Raw genomic sequence first — 13,677 nt, 5'->3', positions numbered from 1 at the left:
CAGTGGCATTGTCGCGCTGGAGCACGCGTGCGGCGGTGCGGACGCGACGGTGGTGCGGTGAATGGAGAGGAATAGACGACGGGCTGGTTGGGGGCGAGCAGATACACAAGTGGAGATTTGAGCCGTTTGTCTGGTGTCATTGGCCCATCAAAGACAGCATTTGAACGGACGAACGTCCTTAGCTCAGCAATACCGACTAAATATAGGTAAGCTGCACTACACAAGCCTGAATACACCATAATATAGGCAACGAGTTGGACCCATATATGCTTGCAATCTCCATACACCATGCTTAGGTCGTTTAGCGAGTTGTACGGGGTATTGTACCACGTAATTTTGCTCTCCAATACCTCTATATATTTCTTTTTGTCCAAAACTCCAAGTTCTCTCAGTCCATCGTGCTTCTGACACAGTTTGAAACACATGATTTTATCTCTAATCTTACATACCGACTAAATCCTGTGAAAATTCTGCCACTCAAAGGGAGCCCTCGAATTCTATTGGCATGCGCGTTCAGAAGGGATTTCCTTGTCGAAAGCAACATCATTTGTCGTTATGTACTGACCTTTACCGCTAAGAATTCTGGTTGGTAGCCAGATCACAGCGCCTATTTGGCACGGGTTTATCTGGTTTTTTGTTACACTATACGTAGAAGCTAAAATCCATAGTAAAGGAAAAAAATAGTGGTTTTATTGACACCTAGTTTACTTCAAAAGTTGTTTTTTTCTGTAGTACTCGGAGGAGCTAGAGTGACTAGAGCTTCGCCAAATAGAGCCCCACAGTTGCTTAAGTAATAAGAACTCAACATGATCAATCAACCATAAAAATTCTACAAGTCGTGCAAAAAGACACACATTATACTGTCTCCAACAACCGCGATCCAAAATACAAGACCCATTCGTACTTTGGGTAGCGCTACAGGCAAATGGTCCAATATCTATTTTTGGTCTTCTCCACCAGCAAGATCCAAAAGACAACCCTTTTTACAAATGGGTCTACAGGAGAGATGATACTCAGATTTGTTTTATGCCTCTCCTGGCACTTAAAATGGGTCTTCCATATATATACTCTGTTGGAGGCTATATGTATTGTGTTAGAGACCTATTTTAGGTTTGGGTTCCGCAATGAGTCTCCTATTGAAGACAACCTTATCACTTAGGTTTGCTAGCTGTCACACCGGAACAAAAGCTTTGGTCACCATTACATGAACTCAGTGTCCAAGGTACATTATATATTTTTATGCCATGACCACAGAACATAGTAGCACTTGCTACACAAAGTTCTTTTATTTATTTACTAGAAAACCTGGGCGCGACGTTCACCGCGCCATCTTTGATGACCCATACTTTTTTCTGGCTATGGGTAAACGATAAAGTACTGAGCTCAATAAAAAGCTATAGGGTGTTAGATATCTTGTCGAGTTGTTTACAAAAATGAAGGAGCAATACAAGATTGATGAAGACGTGAATCCCTGAGCTTTAGTATGATTTGTTGTACTTATAGTAATTAAAATGCATTTCATCTAAAATTGAATATTTGGTGAAATTTAACAAGACTTCTTCTCATGACTTACAGTGAAGAATAAATAAATGTCACGGCTGAGGTAACGGTTACCAGGACTGGAGTTAAATTTTGCTCCCAATATGTGACAACACAAACTAAATATATTTTAGTGGTCAGTGCTTGAGGGTTCATACATACATGGTTAGATGGACCAATGCTCTTGATGAATTAGTAATAAACCAACATGGGAATTGAAAGATATGTCTTTAGCTCTACAAATCTGTCTCAAATGAATAGAGAACGCCTTATGCCTTCGAACAAATGCCCACCTGGGACTGAAACATGATGAGGCAACATGTAGTCACTATTGAGGTTTTTGGCTAAATCTATGTATGCTCGATGAAGGAATATTGGTGTTGTTCTTAGTCTTTTTTGATTCAAAGCAGTAACCTGGGGACCTCCTTTTGTCCTTTGTGCATTGTACTAACTACTAACCGGAGTAAAACCAGATTAATGTCCACATTAGTCCTACATAATTTGAGTCTTCCATTCCTGGAATTAAGCAATTAAGTGAACTACCAAACTGATATGTCTTTTTTATTACCAGTACTTGCAGGTGGGAACATGATATGATCAATCAGAAAACTGTTGGCAGTATGAGTTTGATCTGATGCTCTTTGACATTTCATAATGAGGTGCTAACCTTGTGAGGCGGTTTATTGATTGCTTGTCTTTTTAGTTAAGCAGCTTGTAGGAGTGTGACTATTTTGATTCTTCACTTGCGCTAGATTGCTGAAGCATTAGTAAAATGGCTTTAGTAATATTGCACAACAATGTTGCATGGGAAAAGTCCATTTTCCTCTGAAGTCAATATAGCTATTAGTAATAATGTGAAAAAATTCTAGTGCGCAATGGCAGAAGCTTTAGTGCCTTCTTGGGATTAAGCAGATGCAGGTGTCACCATGAGCGACACCACGCTAGCATCAACGCATCTGAAGCACCACCATTTTTGTTTCAGTTTTGTCAGGCTGCCGGCGAGGAGAGACAATCTGCACATTGCGATTGTTCAGCAATGTAGGAGTATCAATTTTTATGCAACTACTAGGATGACCTTTTTAACTGTATATATTTTGTGAAATTCCTATGTGTATATGGCATAGTCATGATGTTATGGTGACATCATCAAGCTAGCAACAGAGGCAGAGGATGCGGCGGCCGCGTCATAGCTGCGCTCGGCCAGCTCTCGGCCCGGAAGAGGCGGCGCAGAAGTTGCACACGCGCTTGGCCGGGCCCGGGACCAGGAGGGTGCTGGAGCTGCCGGCCCCGAAGCACATGGTGGCGGCGTTTGGCCGGATTTGGGGTAGAGCCCAATCCGTCTCCATCGTAGCGAGGAGGGCGGCGGCGCTAGGAGCCGCGGACAGGCTGCTGCACGGTGGAGCGCGTGCACTACGCGTGCGGGGCTGCGATGCGGCGGAGCACGGGCCACACAGGTTCGCAGGCCTGCGGACGCGGCGTAGCGATGCGGGGGCCACACGGATAGGCGGCTACGCGGGGAGCCGCGGACAGGCTGTGCGACCCTCCCTCATGTGCCCACTAACCACGCCGCGCCGCCGCCGCCCTCCTCGGACCTCGCGGTCTATGGCAGAGCAAAACGACCCGGGCGCCGTCGAACCTCGGGCAGGAGAACAGAAGACCGTGGTGCGACTCCCGCAAGAGGAGGCTAGAGCCTGGAGGAAGATGGAGAACGGGCGGTGCTGGACGCTGTGAAGATAGGGAACTACGACGCCGATTCCTATCTCGACCCTGAAGGCATTGGACTGAGCAGGGACGCCGCTCAGGAGCTGTGCTAGTGCCAAGCTCAGCGTCCAAAGACCCACGATGGGCAAGAGTGGCAGCTGCAAGCGGATGGAGCGACGGTGCAGGGGGCGGCGGTGGCCGAACGGTGGTTGGAGCATGAGCGGGGCAGCAGTCTGAGGCGGGAGGTGTGAGGTGCCGAGGGGGCGACCGGGCGAGTCGAGTAGGTTCGGGAGCATTCCTGACGGCCCGGTTGTGGCTTAACGGGCAGGAGACCCTGTGAATACGCTGATCGAACGGTCGTCATTGTTGGTTCACCGTAGGCTAACGGGCTGATGTGGCCCTATTCGTTAGCCCGCTTTTGGAAGCATGATTCCTATATAGAGATTGTATAGGCAAACATGCTTTGCATTACAGTTATCTAGTGCCACTTGTGAGCTCTAATGTTGCAATACCTTTGGTGGTGAGTGGCGGATAAGTTGACGCCTTTGTGAAAATTTTGTTAAAAAGCTAACCGGTGGCGAGTTGAACGATTGTCTTGCAGGAGATCGTTTCTTGGTGTTGGCTTTCTTTGAAAAAGGTTTTGAGCACGTTGATACTAACTTTGGGAGTCTACGGAACCCTCCTTTGTGATGTGGAGTGGTGGAACAAAGCAAAGGAGGCGGAGCGCTTGACATTGGGTTTTCTGGGTGACCGTGGACAGTCCGGCCCTTGGGCGGTGGACAGTCCGCCGGTCAACTTGAAGAAATCTAATAGATTGAATTCACAAGCCCTGGTGGTGGATTGTCCGCCGACCAAATTTTCCAGCTGAGCAGAGCTGCTGGACTTTATGTCCAGGGTGCCATGGTTCAATGGCGGATAGTCCGCCCGCTTGGTTGCGGATAGTCCACCGGTCGGGTTTTGAACCTAACAGCTAGTTGCTGTGAACGGTGGACTGTCCAGGAATGCCGTTTTAGCATAGTAACAACTACTTTTTGGGTGTTCCTCTATATATAGTGGGGTGCCTAGTTGGAGAGGGGGCTCTTGGCCATTCTAACAACATATACTTGGAGAGAGCTCCTCTCTTGCACCTCCTCTCATACTCCTTGCTGGTGGGCAATATTTGGAGCGCCACTAGTGTGAATCTTTGCGTGAGAGATTGTTTGTGGCACTAGGTGGTCGTCGTGTGGATGGGTTGCTTGTTAGTCTTGGTGCTTTCCGGTCCCTAGACGGCTTGGTGATTGTGTCTCCATGAAGCACGTAAGAAGATTGTACTGATGCTCCGGAGAAGGATTTGTGAGGGGCTATTGAACTCATCCCCGCCGGAGGAAGGCGAAGAGCATCTCTAGTAGAATCGAGCCTTTGGTGAGTGTCTAGTTGATTTATCCGGCTCAAGGTTTAGTGCTCAAGTTGGAGCCTACCTCGAGGGGTAGTCCTAAGCTTGCGGGCTTGGAGGTAACAAGAGGAGCAAGCTATCCTAGAACTCGCCTCAACATGGACTAAGTGACTGGCAAGTCACTGAACCACGGGAAAAACATCATGTGTCATCCTCTACATTGTAGTTTGCATATCTCAACACAACTTTACTTCATTGCAATATCTTGTGCTTGTGTTGTTGAGCTAGTATTTAGTGTTTTCCGCTTTCTCACTAGTATGTGTAGGAGCTCTGGTGTGCTTGCTCTTGTTCTAATTGCTTAGATTGTTTGATCTTGCAAACTAGAATTGTTTAGGTGAGCTAGACTGAATGGGCACCTCCATAAAATTGATGTCCCTAATGATGTTTACTAGTGCCTCGACATCGTACCCCTCTTGCATTTCGTCACCTCCAACACCATCAAAGGATTGCAAATCCTCCTTCCTAAGTCCATTGTCGACCACCACGACCTCAAGGCTTGACACATTTGCTCCTTGGACCGCCTTTTTGTAGTGCGACTAATGTGCCTCGTTACACAAGCTCATCGACAGATAGTGTGCCCTACTCTTCCCACAATCCAACCTCTCTTTCATTGTGATATCACCATCAAACTTCTCCTTAACCTAGCATAAGAGATCACTAAAGCTAGGCGTATTTTGAAATAATTCGACTTCATCATTCATCTTTCAAACTCCCCATCTTGTTTAACTCTTCCTCCATGATACAAACAGACTAAACTATCCATCTACGAAAGCATTTGAGCAAACTACATCAAGTATTCAAATTGATTCTAAGCAATGTAATCTAAACATACTAACTAAACTACCACCAAATCTATTTAAGCTGAAACAACCTAAACCAACCACAAACATGACATGCAAATAGATGTACATGTATAGATTGAGGGCAGCCTTGAAACACAAGTTTCTACATGTATTCGATCTACCTAATTGTCTTTGCATACCTAGTATATTCAAATTAAAACCCAACCCTAGCTACCTAGACTATTCTACAATACAACTTGAAACAAGCAAATGAACCAGAGATTGCCCTAGGGCGTGGGGGGATGGAGGGGGAGTCATATCCACAAAAATCAAGACCCAGATGCAAGGATCTGGCCCAAAATCGGCGACGATCATGACCGGAGGTAGGAGAAGAGATGAGAGAGAGGTGGAGAAGGGGCCGACGCGTGGCTCTGTATGCATAGCTGCCGAGCCAGGGGCGCCAGTTCAGCAAGTCCGCGGGTCGGCTGACTGCCACATTGGCAACCCAGCCATGCATGTCTGCCTACCGAGGTAGTGCGTTTTTGCCGCATCAGGAGAATTGGCGTGGTCAAAGGAATTAGTTTTCTTAAACAAAGAAGGCTAGCATTAATAAAAAAACAAAATTTTCTTTTCAAAATGGATTTACAATAAAAACTCTTGGTGGCATGTTGTAGCACAATCAATTCTCGTGTCATATAATGAGACAATTGCTATGACATCTTGTTATATTCGCCTGTGCTCTAGAAAATCGTGGATACTATGTCTAGATTTATTTATAGTACAAACTATATTTTAGAATGCCAGAACAGCTTATATTTTGGAACGAAATTTCTGAATCGTACAAAGATGAGTATCATGCATCACATCGCACATGCCCGTGGACCACAGAGATATCTACAGAACACCTGCTACTGCAACAATAATAAACCAGAACACTCGTGCTTTCTGTTCCCACGACCTCTATCTGATAAAGCGGAACACCTCCAAAAATCTGGCACCAAAAGGCAAAAGCGATCCTACCAAGAGCAGCAGGACCACACCGCTGCCTGCTTCCCGGAATAGAATAGAGACCAGCATGGACCGTGCCTGCCAATGGGCTCGCGGCACCCGCCCGACGCGGACACTCTTCACATGCATGGGATCTGACTCTGAGATGCTAGCAGCTAGCTCACGCTAGAAGACGACCTGTCTCGCTTCTCACCTCCCCCCTGGCCTCACTCACAAAAAGAAAAGCGCATACCCATACGTGACTTTGCTTAATTAATCTCAAAAGTCGTCTCCAATAATTGGCCATACAATAATCGTTGAATTAGTGACGGACCCCGTCCCGCTACGCATCATAACGTAACCTTTTGATCTCGATCCGTCCGTCCTCCCACTCCCACTCCCATTCCCATCCTGTCACGTCAGGCCACAGCGCGCGCACATCTGTTAGGCTTAGGCCGCGTTTAGACGACGAAATTTTTTTGGTTTTGGCTACTGTTGCACGTTCATTTATATTTGGTAGTTAGTATTTAATTATGCACTAATTAGGTTCGAAAGTTTCGTCTCGCGATTTCTCACCTAACTGTGCAATTAGTTTTTTTTCGTCTATATTTAGTACTCCATGCATGTGCCGCAAGATTCGAGGTGCCACTTTGAGATGAAAATTTTTGAAAACTAAACAAGCCCTTGCTCTATATTTAACTTGTTCAACCTGTTTTTTTAGTCGAAACGGTGTTTTTCTCCCACGACAGTTCAGCCGTTTCAGACCCGCCAACGACACCAAAGCCGGAGGGAGGATCGGTGCCCGAAAGCTGCAGTGCTGGATTCGCCAAAGCAATAAAACCGTTGACATTCTCCTCCTCCTCCCACTTCCCCCGAGCGGCCCCACGCGTCGTCGGCGTCGGCGTCGCCCGCCTTCCTTCGCTCGGCCGCTTTATTGTGCCACGGCCGGCCTCGCCTGCGCACACGGCACACCTGCGCGTTCCTCCCACCTTCGTGGCCGCCTGCCGGTTCGCGGCTTTCTTCCGATCGGGTAAGCGGCGGGGACGCCTCTCGCTCTCGCTCGTCTTTGTTGATGGCTGTGAAGGCCAACTCTTGTTTGGATTTGGGCACCGGCGGGTTGGTTCGTCAGGGTGTGGCGTGGGATTTGAATTCCGGAGTTCCGCGTCATGCTGCCTCCTGCAGATTCGCGTATCTCGCGCGCCCGCCCTTCTCTTGACCTTTCCCTATTTTCATTTCACATCATATGGTGATGATGCTTCCCGCGCACGTCTCTGTTCGTAGACGTAGCTCGTGGCTTTTGACCAACGGAAATGGAAGCGTTTTTCTTCTGGTGACTTCCATTCAAATAAGAATTCATCTACGTTTCTTTCTTTCTTGTTGATCAAGCGTATTGATCTCTGATAGCAGGTGCCTCTGCTTTCGAATTGCTTTCATTCAGGAGGCGGAGCCGGTCCATTGAATCTGCAGAACGATCGAGCGGGGCAGGAGATTCGGTTCGGTTCGGTTCGGGGCCCTTCTTCGACAAGCATCAGCAATACCAAATGTGGCGTTTGTTTAACGACCTGTGGGATGTGCTAGGATCCGGATTCCTCTCCTCCAGATTTCTCTGATCCAGCTGTACCGTGGCAGCGAACCAGGCATCGCGCGTTGACGCCGCCGACCCCAGTCGCGTCGCGGGCCGCGCTTGCTCCATCGTCTCCCGCCGCCTGCCGGAGGCCGGAGCCCTCCCCCGTGACTTTGAGAGGAAGAGAAGATGGACGACGAGGATTACTCGTGGGTGCGGCGGACGCGCTTCTCCCACTCCGTCGTCCGCTCCAACTCCGGGAGGGAGCAGTTCGGCGCCTTCCTCGAGCAGTTCAACCGCGGCGCCGCGCTCAGGCAGAAGGGCGCCGCCTCGGGGTTCAAGCTCCACGGCCTCAACATGGAGCCAGGGACGACGAGGTTCTCCACCTCCTCCGTTCCGACGACGAGCTCGCTCTGCGCCAAGCCCAAGCCCAAGCCCACGGACATGTCTTCTTCTTCAGACGACAACAAGCCGGCGCAGCACGACAAGGCAGCAGTCAGCGATCGCCCGTCGTCACAACAAGCGTCGGCGAGGCAGGACGATGCCAAGGCTGCAACTGCAAATGTGAAGAAAGGGAGCGGCAACCTCAGCGTGGTCGTCCCTCGGGAACAGCCCACGGTTCAGAGCGCGGAGGATGATGAGAGCCCCGGAGCGCTCGAGTTCTCCTTCCACCCCGACAAGCAGAGCCTGAAGCTGCAGCGAGCGTGTTCAAGCCCTGCTCCGTTCCCGCGGAAGAAAAGCGAAGACGCCGCCCTCACGCGCAGCTCGTCGCTTAGTGTGCTCGGTGAGTCGCCCAAGACGAAGCAGAGGGCGATGTCGCCCCTCCCGTCGCGCCACGTTCCCGAAGTGTTTCAAGAGGCCAAATCAGCCACCAAGAGGTTCTCCACGCCGCCGCCGCCCCGGAGAGCCGCGTCTTCGCTGGACCTGAATGGGTATCAGCCAGCAGCGCCGGTGACGGTGAGGGCACCGGGCAAGGTGAAGCATAGGAAGGAGGGCCATCATGCCAACGGGAGGATGAAGGTTTCTGCACTGGAGGTGCTCGAGAAATGGTCCGTCGATCGCTCCCAGCTGCTCATTGGGCACAGATTCGCGTCCGGGGCTCACAGCCGGTTGTTCCACGGAATCTACAAGGAGCAGCCTGTTGCTGTCAAGTTCATCAGACAACCTGATGATGAGGAAGATGCAGAGCTGGCTGCTCAGCTTGAGAAGCAGTTCCACACGGAGGTCACCACTCTGTCACGCCTCAATCATCCTAATGTCATCAAGGTAACTGACAACTTTCCATTTTGTGATATCTTTTATTTATGATAATTATGCTGGCATGATTCTACAGTCTACACTACTGGCTGTGGAACAGCCTGGAATGTCACATTGTCTTATTGCGTGCTTGAGGTTTTCTTGTTACTTTACTTTGCTGAAATTTGTGTTTAGATGCACTCATGACTATATGGCCCAACTATCAAGAAATTGTTGAATTGATGTCTATGCAGTTTACTATTTTTTTTATGACAATTGGTACAGTATAGAAATTGCATAGCCAGAGGAACGCTTGAAGTATTGAACCTGAAATGGACTTTTACTTGCATTGATTAGTGTAGCCTTTCTTCCAGCTGACCTGGAAACTTGGGAATCCCTTCTAGTGTACTACCTCCATTCTCATATGTAGGATGCTGGTTGGTTTAAATTTCAACTAACCAAAGTCAAACAAAGGCCATGTTTAGTTCTCCCCATTTCCAGAATTTGGCACTATGCAAAAAGAAGATTCCCCGTCACATCAAACTTGCGGTACATGCATGGAGTACTAAATGTTGACGAAATCAAAAACTAATTATACAGTTTGGTTGTACTCTGCGAGACGAACGTTTTGAACCTAACTAGTTAACGATTAGACAACTAGCACCAAATAAAAACAAATAGTACTGTAGCTACAGTACACCTCTTTTTTGGGCGGCACCGAATCGGCTGATGAACTAAACGCGGCCAAAGAAAATTGGTTGGAGTACTATTAATTAGTAGCTGCACTTTTAGGGTTACCTTCCATATTTCCATGCCATCCTATCCTACTCTTAAATGCCTATCACATGGGCACATGTAGTCCTCCTGTTCAGTTGAGTGCAAACATACTGAAAATTCAGGAAACGAAAGCCCATCCTTTATCATAGTTAGTACAGATCATGACTTGTTTTTATGAGTCTCCTTCTCACTTCATTCACATTTTTTTTTTGTAGCTGGTTGGAGCATGCAGCAGTCCACCAGTATTCTGTGTCATCACTGAATTCCTTTCTGGTGGTTCTCTGAGAGCGTTTTTGCACAAGCTGGATCACAAAGCTCTTCCTCTAGGCAAGATCATCTCAATTAGCTTGGATATCGCATGCGGCATGTCGTACATTCACTCGCAGGGAGTTGTCCATCGTGATGTGAAGCCAGAGAACATCATATTCGATGAGGAATTTTGTGCAAAGATTGTTGATTTTGGTATAGTTTGTGAAGAAGAGTACTGTGACCCTCTCGCAAACGACACTGGGACATTTAGATGGATGGCTCCAGAGATGATGAAGCACAAACCGTACGGTCGAAAAGTCGATGTCTACAGCTTTGGCCTTATCTTGTGGGAAATGTTTTCTGGCACGATACCATATGAAGAGTTGAACCCATTTCAAGCAGCTTTTGCTGTTTTTGACAAGGTAATAACCTGATGCCCCTTTCCTTCCCTGCTTGGTAATATATATTCATTGACATTCAAAATTAAGAGATTGGGTTGCTAAAGAAACAATATGTTGAGACATTTCAAATAGCAACGCTGTATGGTGAAGTTTCAGAAGTACATAGACATTTGTCTCATGACTCTGCAGTAGTGTTGCTTTTCGGAAAATTTAAATGATGAACATACTTTTCTAATTTTCAGAATGTGAGGCCGGCCATTCCTAGTAGCTGCCCGGCACCAGTACGGCTTCTAATTGAGCAATGTTGGGCCTCGCATCCGGAGAAGAGGCCTGACTTCTCTCAAATAGTTCAGATACTAGAGAAGTTTAAGAGTGTTCTTGACAGAGATGGCACACTCGACAATATGCCAAGCTCGATCTGCCAGCTAGAGACTCACGATCACAAGAACTGGCTTGCTCATTGGGTCCAAAAGCTCAAACATAGCCAGCCTGATCTCTCTGGGCCTCCTCCGCCAAAACTGTTGTAACTATTCACCATTCAGTACCTTCTCTCCCTTCCAAACCCTGCTAATCCGATAGGCAACAGAATGTAATTTCAGTTATTTTCTGTCTATAGATTAAAAGAAAGAAAGATAAGTAGCACAGTTAGCACTTGCTTCGCTTCACCACGGTGTTCTCTTTACAAAATGTGAATACAGAGGTTGCTGAGAATGCTTTCAAGGGCTTGAAATGATTGATATCGTCACATAATGACTCATGTGAGTTTTGTGCACACATTGATATACACGCATTCCTTCATGAGCCTGCAACGTTCCTTGTTTAGCTTATCCATATTTACTATAGCAGACTTGTCATGTGTATTTTGACTAGTAACAGAGCTTTTTACATGCTTGGTGCTGTTGCATACTGTTCTGTTCTTGTGCTGCCTATATAATTCGGAGATCTGCTTTCTGTGCACTTTATGGATGTGTAAATGTGCCACGTAGCATATTTGAACGGCCATAGGAGTAACTTTTATCGTCAACTGTGATTTCATATACTCTCCCTGTCTCAAATTATAAGATGTTTTAACTTTTTTCTAAAAATATTATTATTGATAATGCTGTAGATAGGGCGTCCGCCCACACGCTTTGCTGGGCTGGTCCCTAGGCAACCGGCCACTCACCTCCACTCCCCGTAACAAAAAAAAAAAAAAAAAACTGAATTGCCATTTTCTCACCCGACCATCGCGGCTGGTTCCATCGCCGCATCCTGGCCACGCGTCCGCTCCACTGCCGCACCCTACGCGCACGGCCGCTTCACCGCCGCATCCTGCGCGCACGGCCGCTTCACCGCCGCATCCTGCCCACGGGGCCTGCTCCACAGGCGCATCCTGCCCGTGAGGCCAACTCCACCGGCATCCGGCCGCCGCGGCCGCTCCATCGCGCCATCCGCCTTCCCCACTTTGCCTCCACTGCGCGGCCTGCCTGCACCACGGCATGCGGCCACCGCGGACAGCTCCATCGTGCCGCCCGGCCTACCCCAGCCCTAGCGGCCGGTTGCCTACCAGGTTTCACCCGTTTTTATGGCAGCTCGCGCCAATAGCTGCTACCTTCGCCTCTCCCTCTCCACGACTACCGCACCGCGTGCTCCCTCCACGACGGTTTCCACCAGACCGGCGAGCTCCGCACCACCGGCGAGCTCTACACTGGTAAACTCCATGCGCCAACGAGCCTCCATTCCCAAGTAGCAAGGAGATATTACGCTAAAAACGCATGTTGCAAACGTATGTTTCATGTGGTTTAAATGTTTCAGAGGTATGTTGCAAGTGTTTTATATCGGTGTTGCAAAAGTAGATAGGGATGTTGCACATGTTGCAATGGCTATACACGTATGTTTCAAGTGTATGTTCTAACAGTTTCAGTTGTTTCAGACGTATGTTTGCAAGTGTTTCATCAGGATGTTGCAAAAGTAGATCTGAATGTTGCATATACATACATGTTCAGTGGCGGATCCACAGGGGGGGCTGCCGGGGCTACAGCCCCCCCTAGTGAGCCTAATCTGTTCATAAATCACTATTACATAGTGGCAAATCACCATTAATCTTTAGTGTTAGCCTTAGATCTTCATTGTTTAGCCCCCCCTTAATCACCATCCTAGATCCGCCGCTGTACATGTTGCAAGCGTATGTTTCAAGTGTTTTCAGTTGCTTCATATGTATGTTTTAAGTGTTTCATCTGGATGTTTGCAATGGTTACCCACGTGTTTTTCTGGTGTTTTAGACGTATGTTACAAGTGTTTCAGCTGTTTCGGACGTATGTTGCAAGTGTTTAATCTGAATGTTGTAAAAGTAGATCGGCATGTTGCACATGTTATAATAGGGACACTTGCTGCAGTTGCTCGGGCGCCGTGCATGTGTGTGGGAAGTAGGGGGATGGAGCGGGCAACATCCAGGAAGGTGATAGGCTAGGCAAATTTGCCTGGCCTATCACTTTATTAAACCTGGACAAGTGACTGAACCAGACATATGCGGCCTCACCAGGCGAACAAATGAGCTGTTCGGCTGATAGTTTTTCGACCGATAAACCGATTGATATTGTTTTATTATGAGAGGAAAAACAATTTACCATGGACGATAAGTCCAAGCGAACAGGACAAAAAAAACCAGTGTGCTGCAACCTGGTTGTCCAGGGATCAGTAGCACTAGTTAGTTGGAACACGTGTAAGTTTTGTTTTTTCTGTCTTTTATTCCTCTTTTGACCGTCGATTGAATTAAGAGAAAATAGGCTATTTGCTATTGCAAACAATGGGTTTCGCAAAATTGCCATATAAAGGATTGACTTCGCAAAATTGCCAGCCTAAACATGTATACTTTGTTTTTGTTGCTATAATCCCTATTTAGCTCCTTTGTTTCTTTTTTTTATTGTCCTCCACGCGAAAAGACATTTCTGCCCTTGGCTGCTGGAGACGTCGGGCGGATCACCGTTCGCACCTTGGCTGCGTCAGACCTCAGACGTCAGGCAGATCAGC

The 13,677-nt window shown here is 47.7% G+C and overlaps 1 protein-coding gene across 3 annotated transcripts; it reads left to right on the top strand.

Annotated features, from left to right (window-relative positions):
• Positions 1 to 7,291: 7,291 nt before the first annotated feature.
• LOC136500475 (uncharacterized) lies at positions 7,292 to 11,675 on the top strand. 3 transcript variants are annotated; one of them, XM_066495827.1, is made up of 4 exons: positions 7,292 to 7,471; positions 7,880 to 9,271; positions 10,234 to 10,689; positions 10,911 to 11,675. In XM_066495827.1, exons 2-4 carry the CDS (start codon positions 8,195 to 8,197, stop codon positions 11,193 to 11,195), a joined length of 1,818 nt encoding a protein of 605 aa, XP_066351924.1. In that variant the 5' UTR covers positions 7,292 to 7,471; positions 7,880 to 8,194; the 3' UTR covers positions 11,196 to 11,675. The 3 variants fall into 3 exon arrangements, with proteins under 3 accessions (XP_066351924.1, XP_066351926.1, XP_066351925.1); XM_066495829.1 differs by having other exon boundaries at positions 7,849 to 9,271; XM_066495828.1 differs by lacking the exon at positions 7,292 to 7,471 and adding an exon at positions 7,500 to 7,771.
• Positions 11,676 to 13,677: the final 2,002 nt, after the last annotated feature.

Source organism: Miscanthus floridulus, chromosome 13 (assembly GCF_019320115.1).
Source record: "Miscanthus floridulus cultivar M001 chromosome 13, ASM1932011v1, whole genome shotgun sequence".
NCBI classification, from domain to species: Eukaryota; Viridiplantae; Streptophyta; class Magnoliopsida; order Poales; family Poaceae; genus Miscanthus; species Miscanthus floridulus.
This window is presented reverse-complemented; position numbering and strand designations above follow the sequence as displayed.

Coding starts and splice junctions, on each gene's coding strand:
- LOC136500475 (XM_066495827.1), top strand. CDS start 8,195: ATGGACGACGAGGATTACTCGTGGGTGCGGCGGACGCGCTTCTCCCAC. Junction 9,272..10,233: donor ATCATCCTAATGTCATCAAG/GTAACTGACAAC, acceptor TTTTTTTTGTAG/CTGGTTGGAGCATGCAGCAG. Junction 10,690..10,910: donor CTTTTGCTGTTTTTGACAAG/GTAATAACCTGA, acceptor TCTAATTTTCAG/AATGTGAGGCCGGCCATTCC.